This window comes from Mustela lutreola, chromosome 14 (assembly GCF_030435805.1).
Source record: "Mustela lutreola isolate mMusLut2 chromosome 14, mMusLut2.pri, whole genome shotgun sequence".
NCBI lineage: Eukaryota > Metazoa > Chordata > Mammalia > Carnivora > Mustelidae > Mustela > Mustela lutreola.
In genome coordinates, this window is record NC_081303.1 from 71,175,162 (window position 1) to 71,184,307 (window position 9,146).

General features: G+C 61.6%; 1 protein-coding gene across 1 annotated transcript; it reads right to left on the reverse strand.

Moving 5' to 3' along the window:
- Window positions 1-73: 73 nt before the first annotated feature.
- CASQ1 (calsequestrin 1) lies at window positions 74-8,848 on the reverse strand. Its single transcript, XM_059146577.1, has 11 exons — window positions 8,140-8,848; window positions 6,403-6,487; window positions 5,546-5,646; window positions 5,206-5,317; window positions 4,831-4,904; window positions 4,411-4,541; window positions 3,377-3,422; window positions 2,908-2,962; window positions 2,577-2,677; window positions 1,687-1,761; window positions 74-704 (listed from the first exon to the last, which is right to left on the reverse strand). Exons 1-11 carry the CDS (start codon window positions 8,410-8,412, stop codon window positions 558-560), a joined length of 1,200 nt encoding a protein of 399 aa, XP_059002560.1. The 5' UTR covers window positions 8,413-8,848; the 3' UTR covers window positions 74-557.
- Between the last annotated feature and the right edge of the window lie 298 nt (window positions 8,849-9,146).

The window sequence follows — 9,146 nt, forward strand, 5'->3', positions numbered from 1 at the left end:
ATCCTGGTGCCCTAACGAGGCCCGCACCCCCAAGCCCCCGTCCTGGGGCTGCCTCTCCCCAGCAGACACTTGCTCATGCTGCCCCAGATCCTTTATTGAGGGCTCCCGATATCTGACCCAAATGCATTAACAAGAGATGGCCGAGAGCCGCAGACACGGGGCCCGCCCTTTCTCCTGGCCAGGGATCAGGCCGCCAGAAGGATGGAGGATTTGAAAGTGTGGGGAAGATCATGCACAGGTGGAGAGAACCAAGGAGAAGAGAACCAGAGGGAAGAGTATGGGGAACGGTGGGTCAGAGCAGAGGGAATGGGGAAGGAAACGCATCATGGAGGGAACGGATCGTAGGAACAGGAGATGGCCGGCAGAGGTGGCTGGACTGGCGCGTGGGGACGAGCAGGTCCTGGCCTCGTGGGGCAAAGGTCGGGGTCTCAGCACTCAGCATCGGGCCTCCCTACCGCAGAGGATGGCCCAGTGTCCCCAGGGGAGCCCAGGGACGGACGGGGTTGGGAGGGAGCCCAGGGAGGGGGGGGCCGGGCTGGAGAACGAGGCCACAGCCGCTAGTCATCGTCATCGTCGTCATCATCATCGTCGTCATCGTCCTCCGTGTTGATCTCGCCCTCCAGCACGTCTTCCAGCCAGTCCTCCAGCTCCTCCGCGGACGGCAGGTCCTCCTCGTCGTCCATCTCCATCCACACGCTGTCCGCCTGGGGTGAGGCACAGACAGGGGACCGCAGCTAAGCCCGACTCGGGTCTGCAGACCTGTCCTCCCCCTCCCGGGGCCCCCTCTGTCCTTCCCTGCATCCTCTGTCCCTCCCCTTCTCCTGTCACCGGCCAGGGACGCTTGCTGTGCAGGTGAAGGTCTAGGTGGGAAGGGCGACGGGGTGGGGGACAGGGATGGCTGGGTTGGCCTCTGATGGGGAAGCGCCGGCGGCCAGAGAGCCAGGCCAGCCACCCTTCAGCTTTTCATAACCTGCTTTTCCAGCCCTGTTTGCAGAAGCCTCTAGTCTCACAAGCTATAAAAAAGGATTTGCCTTTTCCAGAACCTGATACTCATTTTCCTACTTTTGACCTTTCACACTAACTTTCCCGTCGGTTTGGAAAGACTCATCATCAACCCCGCGAGCGTCTGTCCGTGTTCGGGGCCACTCCTTGAAACCTTGCTCTCCGATTCTCTCCGGCAGAAGCTGCTTTGATTTCTGGGGCTTCCTAGCATTTTATGAGTCTCTTTGGAATCGGGTCTATAAGATCTGGCTGTGTTGTTAACAAAATACCCGCCTCCCTGGTCACAGGGCGAAGGGGATGAAGGCAAAGTCTGGCTTACTCCGTTTGCCAGAACAGACTTGCAGAGGCCACCTGCTGTGTGTGAATGAGCTTTCTGCCCTCCAAGAGCTCAGAGTCTACCTGAGAGGCGGGCGGCGGGCGTAATGCAGAGCTAGGGGAAGCGAAGTCCAGTTAGCAATGGGACATGGACTCTGGGGGTGCCGATGGGGGCTCCTGACTCCAAACGGGAGATCTGGAGAGGATGGTGGGCCAGGCCTGGAAGGAGGAGCGCAGGGCGCTGTGTACTCAGACCCCGAGTCTCCAGGCATGTCTGACGTCTGGGGGGCGGTCGGCGGAGCAGGGAGAGCTGGACGGGCTGGGAAGCAGAGCTGGGGGGCAAGCGGGGCGTGTGGGAAGGAAACTCACGTCGGTGACGTTGACCACGCCTATCTGCGGCGCTGACAGGTCGATGTCAAATGTCTTCTCCCAGTAGGGCACCAGCTGTGGAGAGACCACATACGGTAACGAAGCAGCATCTGGAAACACGTGTGTCTAGCACGGGGAGTGTAGAGGGTCAGCCTGGGGACAGGGGAAGGTCACTATGAACTCACGCTGGAGGATGGGGACAGACCCCCTGGGGGCCAGAAGAGAAGGTGTGTGCGGGAGCAGTTGCAGGTAAAAGTCCCAAACAGAAACTATCCGGAGGGGTCAGCTGAAGACACTGGCCCAGACTTTCCCAGGAAAACTGGATTGGAACCCGTGTTCCGATCCTGGCTCTGCTACCGCCTGATCTTGCGACTTTGGGCAAGTCACTTCTCAGGGACCCTCGGGCTCTGCATCTCTAAACTGAGGCCGTTGTCCCCAGTAATTGCTAATGTTCCTCACGTATCTGTTCATTCTGCTGCTCCTTCAACGATGAGTTCCAGTGTTGGGGATCCGGCTGGGAACGGAGCTGTCCCCTGAGGCACGGACTCTCCCCACTTCCAGTCCGTGACGGTGTAGAACCATCTGCAGGGTTCATGGGCCCACTTGCCCCCCAACACTCTGTCTTTTTGTAGAAGGGGTCAGCCCCGGGCACACGAGCTCCCTGCCGCGCCTCTGCTCTGGGCATGGCGTGTGCGATGTTCCATGTGATTTACTTCCCATCCTGTCTCCCCTTCTCGGGGTGACTTCGGTGCCTGCCCACGGTGCCCTTGAGCACGGGCCGTAACCCCCCAATGTCCTCAGGCCGGAAGTCGGGGACAGAACCCTGACAGCAGGTCCTCTCAGGAAGGGTGACGGCGTCAGGTCCTGCCTGGGGAGAGCCGACCTCTTACCAGGGGGAAATCGTCAGGGTCGATCCAGATGATGCTGAGGTCGGGGTTTTCAGTGTTATCTTGGGCCACAGACTTGAGCGTCTCCAGGAACTCGTAGCCATCTAGGAGGGAACACGAGTCAGAGAGTAGGAAGCGGTAGGGGGACCGGGAGGCAAGGGAGGCGAGGCAGCAGTGTCGGGGTGCTCCCCTCCTCCCACCATCGCTGCTGCCTCACCCCGGGGCCCCTGCACTCCCAGGAGGGCCTCCCACGGAAGCCCGAGCTCTCACATCTCCCAAGCACCCCTGTGTCCCTCAACCACCCCCGCCCCCGCAACCAGCGTCCGTCCCTCACCAGGATCGGCTTCCTCCGCAAAGGCCACAATGTGGATTCCGTCCATGTCGTCCTCCTGTTGGGGACAGCACGGCTTAGCTATGCTTCTTGAAGTTTGAGAGCCGCACCCACGCTGCCTCCTCCTGGAGCCTGAATTTCGTGGAACCCCAGCTCCTGGATTAGGTAGGCTCTTGTGGCGGCGGCCCCCGGGACGCGGACGGCTCGCCTCCCCTCCAGGGCCCCCGCGTCCCCTCTGGCCAACTCTGCAGCCCCCAGACCTCCTTCCCTGTCATCTGTGTCAGGGTCTGTGTGTCTCCTAATTCCTGGCACGTTCTTAAGAGCAACAGCCTCCATACTCTGCTGGTGTTTTGGTCTTTCCCGCGAGCCAGACACGGACGGAGCGCAGCGGGGCGGGAACTTTCCAGGACTTCCGTCCTCAGCCACCCACACCCCCCCTGGGGACCTGGCCCCGTCTGGGGGAGACACTCACCCACGTCTCATACATACTCTCAGGCTTCAGCTTCCTCAGGGTGGACCTAGAAGAGACGGTCACGACTCAGCAGAGGAGAAGGATGCCCCCCAAGAGGGTTTTGGGTCAAGCCTAGGGCACAGACAGCTTGTAGGCCAGAGCAAAGCCATCTGGCAGTGTCTAAGCTCCGGGCGGCAGGCCCGGGTCACCGCCTGGTTAAAGCAGGTGGGAAGGCAGCGGGGGGGGGGGGGGGGCATGGCCTGGAAGAGACTCTTTGGGAAAAAGGTAAGAACGGGGTCTCTGGGCATTCCGTCCTTCATACGGCACAGCGAGAGTCTGAGATGTTCTGGGCACTGTGCGAGGCGCCCCGGAGGCGTTGTGACGGCCCTCCCCGACAAAAGGGACCGTGACCTAGCGGGAGAGGGTGAGGGCAGTGGCATCTCCACGGACGTGAGGGGACGCTCCAGCTGTGGGGTGCGGCGAAGGAAGACAGTCACCGTGTGGGAGTGAGGGCAGGGTCCCAGCCTCAGGCTGGAGAATTTTCTGTTGTGGGGCGCAGTCCGGTGTACCCTGGAGGGTTAGCAGTGTCCCTGCTTCTCCCCACCAGACAGCGGTAGCTCTCTCCTCCATCAAAAATGCCAGTGCCCCCTGGAGGGTGAGAGCCTCCCCCACCTGACCTGCCCCTCCACCAGGTCGCCCCGGTCGAGAAACAGTGGTGCCCAGATCCAGGTCAGGATCCCGTTCTGACACTTCCTACCGGTGGGGTCAGGGTTCCTGAGCTTGTTGGGAGGATTAAAAACAATAGTAGAGTTGGAAGGCCCCTGGCTGAACCTGGTCTGTGCGCGAGTGAGCGGCCGCCATGCCCAGGATGGCATTCACTCGCAGCCAGACCAGCTTCTTGGCTGGTGGGGACCCCCGGCTCCTCTTGCGCAGGGGCGTTGGGGCCCTAGGTGGTGCCACCTGGGTCAGGGGTGCCCCTGGTGCCCACCTCCTGTGCTCCTCCACGAAGCTGACAATCTCTTGCCACCTGGGTTAGGGGTGCCCCTGGTGCCCACCTCCTGTGCTCCTCCACAAAGCTGACAATCTCCTCTTTGCTGTTGGGCTTGTCTGGGATGGTCACAGGCTCTTCCATGAAGGCCTCATAGAAATCGATCTCATTCAGCTTCAAGGTCAGCTTCTTTGCCACCTGGCGGGGGAGGTGGGGGGGATGCGCATCATGGGGAGCAGATCTTAGGACAGAGGTCAGATGACCTGGGCCCGTGTCGCTGCCCCTAGGACAATGGACAAGGTCTCTGGGCTTTGGTTGAACCCTGGAGGAGTGGGTTAAAGGGTCTAAAATCTTTGGGGGCAAGAGTGAGAGGCCCGAGGTGGGGATGGGGGTGTCATGTGTGACCAGGTCCCCCCACAGATTCTGGGAGAGAGGTTTGGAGGGCAGCTGCAGGCAGGGGGCCTCCGTATGGCCACAGGAAGAAGACCTTGCTGTCGAAGGTGGCGAAGAAAGGGATGTAGGGGTGAAACTCTTCCGCCGCGTCCTCGAAGGCCTTGTAATCTGAAGGAGTAGGACAGAGTCAGTCTCTGGGGGAGCCGAGGCCACTCTGTTTCTCCCCAAGTCTCCTTTGGCCGGAGGGATTCCTTTTGAGATCCCCCGCCAGTCCTCTAAGAGCAGCAAGACTTCAGTGGGGGACGTTGGGGGGCTGGGAGCCCCAAGTGCAGGGAGGTCAGAGCCGTGAGGGAGCTGACCACGCCAGGGGGTTAGCTGCAGAGACGTGGGGACAGTGGGTGGAGTGGGGGTTACGGAGATGGGTAAAACGGGGGTCCACAGAGGTACAGGGGCCCTGCGGGTTACGCACGCTCAGAATCTTTGTTCTTGAAGTAGCCAATGAGTTTGATCTCGTCCTCAATGTTCTCAAACGCCTGCAGCTCGCGATCGCCCTCGATCAGTTCCACGGGGTCCTCTAGGACCTGGAGGAGGACGAGGGGTCTCCTCACTGGAAGGAGCCAGCCGGGGAGGGGAGGGATGAGGGATGGGGTGGGAGGGAGGGGCTGTCTCTTGCCTGGTGAGTGTGTGTGCCCGCGTGTGTGAGTGTGTGCGGGCGTGTGAGCGCGTGTGTGCGCGTGTGCGAGGCTGGGCTTGGTTGGGGATGGGTGTGAAGTCTTAAAGCAAGGCCCCGGGGCCCGGGAGAGCCTCACATCGAGGAGAAACTCCACCAGGGTGTCTGCGGAGAGCTCGCCGTCGTACTCGATCACCTCATCTCCCTTGAACACGTAGATGCTGTCCTCTTCCGTGAGTCCTAGGGCGCCCGCCGGAGGTGAGCCGGGCGGCCAGGCGGCCTGCAGGTCCAGGGCCCGTCCCCGCGCCCCTGGAGTCCTCCACCTCTCCGTCCCCCCACCCCGCTCACCTCACGTCAGGCCCCTACGGCCTGGGCACTGGGCCTGTGCGTCTAGCCCAGGCAGCGGGCAGGCCCCGGGGCTCTCCAGAAGGTGGGCTCAGCGGGGGTGTCGGGGGGGACATGGGGAGGCGTGGACTCTAGCAAGATGTCTGCCTTCCTCTGCTCGCCATAACTAGAGACAGGTTTTCCTTTTACCTCCTCTGAGGACTCCCGTCGCTCCCTGCCGGTCCGGCCCTGTAACCCACTGCTATGACTGACCAGATGACCTGGTTACTGACCGCCGGCCCCAGGCATCTCCGGGGTCCAGTTCAGGCCTCTGCTGCTCCCTGGTGGCCGGTGCTGGGGACCCTCCCCCACCCCCGCAGGCCCTGGACCCAGAGGCCTCTCCAGCCGGCCTGGGTTCTGCCCCTTTCCTCCAGCACTCAGCCGTGGTGTTTAGGTTAGGATGAGGGAGGCCGCCCCTGACTCTTTCTGGGATTTGATCATGGGTCTCTACGAGTGGAGGAGGTGCCAGGACGCCCGCCATACCCCCCCCCCCCCGTGTCAATCTTTTCTTCCCACTGCCAGATCAGACGCGGTGGGGCCCACGCAAACCCCTGGCCTGGGCCTCCCCCATCCCACACGTGCACACACAGGGCCTCCCCACCCCCTCCTTACCTAGCTTCTTGGCTACAGCTGCATCCTTCTCCGAGTCTACCAGCCCAAAGCCAACACCCTTGTCTTCGAGGACTTGGGCCGCTAACTGGAGGGAACACAGGGACGGAATCAGCTCTGGGGCTCCTAGTCACCCCGTACCCATCTCATGCTTCCCAGAGTGGTCTCTGGGGACATGGGGAAGAGAAGAGTTGCCCTTGGCATGGCACAGGGCTCCAGGGAACCTCCGTTTCCCCGCGAAGCCACCCCTGGGCTGTGGTTCCGTTTCAGCCCCTGGACACGGCTGCTCGTGGGCATGGAGCTTCCGACGTTGCTCTGCAAGGCGGGTGCGGGACACTTCCATGCTCCCGGGGATGCTGGGGAGTCTGACTTCAGAGCAGCTTAGGCCCTTCCTGCTTTGGGGCTGAGCCCTGCCCACCCTCATCGTTAAAGGCCAGGCTCAGTGTGGGGTGACATTTCAAGTCCTCGAGGTTCTTCTGAGGGACCCCCACTGGGGAGCATTTTGGAGGGCAGGGGTGTGTGGGGGTGGGCAGTCATGTCACTGAGGAGTGGCCGAAGCCAGAGAGATGAGAGTAGAGGTCACCGTGGCCACCACTTGTCACCTTCAGAGGCAGAGACTCTAGCAGGCATGAGAGGGGACACAGGTAGAGCTGTCCGCACTGAGGCCAAACTCACCCTGCGTGTCCCAGCCCTTCCTTACTCAGGCTGTGGACAGTCACTCCCCTAGGTCCCTGCCCCCTCCAGCCTCCCCGCTGGACTCAGCCCTGGCTCGCTCTGCCACGCTCCCTCTTAAGTGACGCTGGGCGCCCAGATTCTCCGAAGACAGGGAGGCTGTTGGCAGGCGAACGGGCAGAGATGCTGAGCACTCGGGATAAAAATACTCGGCGCATTCATCAGACGGCAGGTCCCGGCACCCACAGGGGCACACGGAAATGAGAGCTTGTGGTCCCTCTCTCGGGCAGGCTGGAGCCTTGCCGTCCTGCCGGGCTGGAGAAGGGGCTCCAGAAGCTTGGACCAGAACACGAATGCATCCTAGCTGCTAGAGAGTGTGTGGGACTGTGTCTCCCAGGCATCCCCCAGAACAGGCCTTTTCTCTTGTAAGTCTGCTCTGCTCCTGGGTGAGGAGAGCCTTCCCGCAGAGAGAAGCTGGGGAAGGCATTCTGAAGCCTCCTGCAATGGCAAGCGTTTTCCCATCAGGGCATCTGGCCTGACCCAGTAGGGGCAGATGGAGAATTAGGGAGAGAGGGACTGAGGCCAGTGGGAGTCATGGTGGGCTCAGTTAAACCTTGGGTGGGAGAAAGTGATGCCATGCAAATGAAGAGGTAGGTAGCCTTGAAAATGCATTCCATTTGGATGGGCTCGGGGTGCAGGCCCCACAGTGCGCAGACAGGGGGCACGTACTGGCCAGGAGAGTGGATTGGGGCTGCCGTACAGCTCCAACCCCCTGCTCCGAAGCACGTCCCTTTTCTTTCTTGTGCTCCCCTTCCAAGGACACCTCAGTCCTGGCCTAACGGAGCACCAGCAGCCTCGGGCGGCTTGGAGGAGGGGTCTTCCTGCAGCCCCTGGCTCCTAAGCGTGCCTAACCGTGGTGCGACTTTGGGTTCCAAGCCACTTTCTCGTGGGGCCAAGGCCACATGCCACGAGTCTGGTGGCATGTTGCCCCTCGCCCCCCGAGAGTCCCCCTCCAAGTCTGCATGTGGCCAGGCTGGGGGTGGCCGGGAGAGGCCCCACCCCACTCACCTCCAGGATCAGCTCTTCCATCTCGAACTGTCTTTGGGAGGCCTTGTCGTCCTCGGGGGGCTCGTGGTAGAGCAGCGCCAGCACCTCATACTTCTTGAACACATTCTTGTAGTTCTTCGCGTTGACATTGACCACACGGTCCACGCCATCGTACTGAGGGAATTCCAGCCCGTCCTCCCCCTGCACCCCCAATCTGGGTGTCCCTAGCATCAACAGGAACAGCAGTGCAGGCCGTAGCCTGGGCCCAGCTCTGGCCCCAGCACTGGCCCCCATCCTGTCAGCAGGTGCGCGTGGAGGGAGCAGGGTCAGGGTCAGCTGGCCGGGTCCTGAAGAGGGAGCTGGGGTAGGGCGGGGCGTGGGTCCTGAACCCTGAGTGAGGGGCTCACAGAAGGGGTGGGGTGGGGAATGGCCCAGAGCAGGGGACAGAGGACGCTGCTGGGTTCTGGACACACTGAGGACAGAGCCAAGAGTGAAAGGGTCAGGAGGCGGGATAGGCGCAGGGGGCGGGGAGGGAACCAGAGCTGTCCCTGAACTTGGCACCAGGAGGCCCCCACCTGGCTCCGTCTAAATATGTCTCTGTCTCTGGGGTTGGCAGGAGAGAAGATAACCTTCTGAGGCCAGGACAGCTCCAGGAGGGCCGGGACCCTCCCTCCTTCTCCACCGCGCCCCCAGGCTCCTGGAGCCCCTCCCCCGCTGCCTTCCGCCTCGGGCAGGGTTCCTCAGCACGGTCCCCACTGCCCGATGAAGCTCATCGCCATATTAAGAAAGGAAAAAGGCTGAGCTAAAAATAGGACCAGATGAGTCGGAGGTAAATGAGCTGGGCTGGGGGAGGGGAGGCGTGGAGTCATTAGGGAGAGTCCAGGGAGGGTAAGGGTACTCAGACCGAGAGAGACGGGGTGGACAGGACGTGTTCTGGGTCAGAGAATAAATTCATAGACTGGACAAAGGGGCACAAATGCCAGATTGCTTCTTGTCCTAAAACCTGGGACTGTGTCCTCGATCCTGCG

Bases quoted from the DNA above. Each gene is read 5' to 3' on its own strand.
- CASQ1 (XM_059146577.1), bottom strand. From the start codon at position 8,412: ATGGGGGCCAGTGCTGGGGCCAGAGCTGGGCCCAGGCTACGGCCTGCA. The intron at 6,488-8,139 runs GTGAGTGGGGTG...TGTTCCCTCCAG, and splicing joins TGGAAGAGCTGATCCTGGAG to TTAGCGGCCCAAGTCCTCGA. The intron at 4,542-4,830 runs GTCTTCTTCCTG...CTCCCCCGCCAG, and splicing joins TCGCCACCTTCGACAGCAAG to GTGGCAAAGAAGCTGACCTT.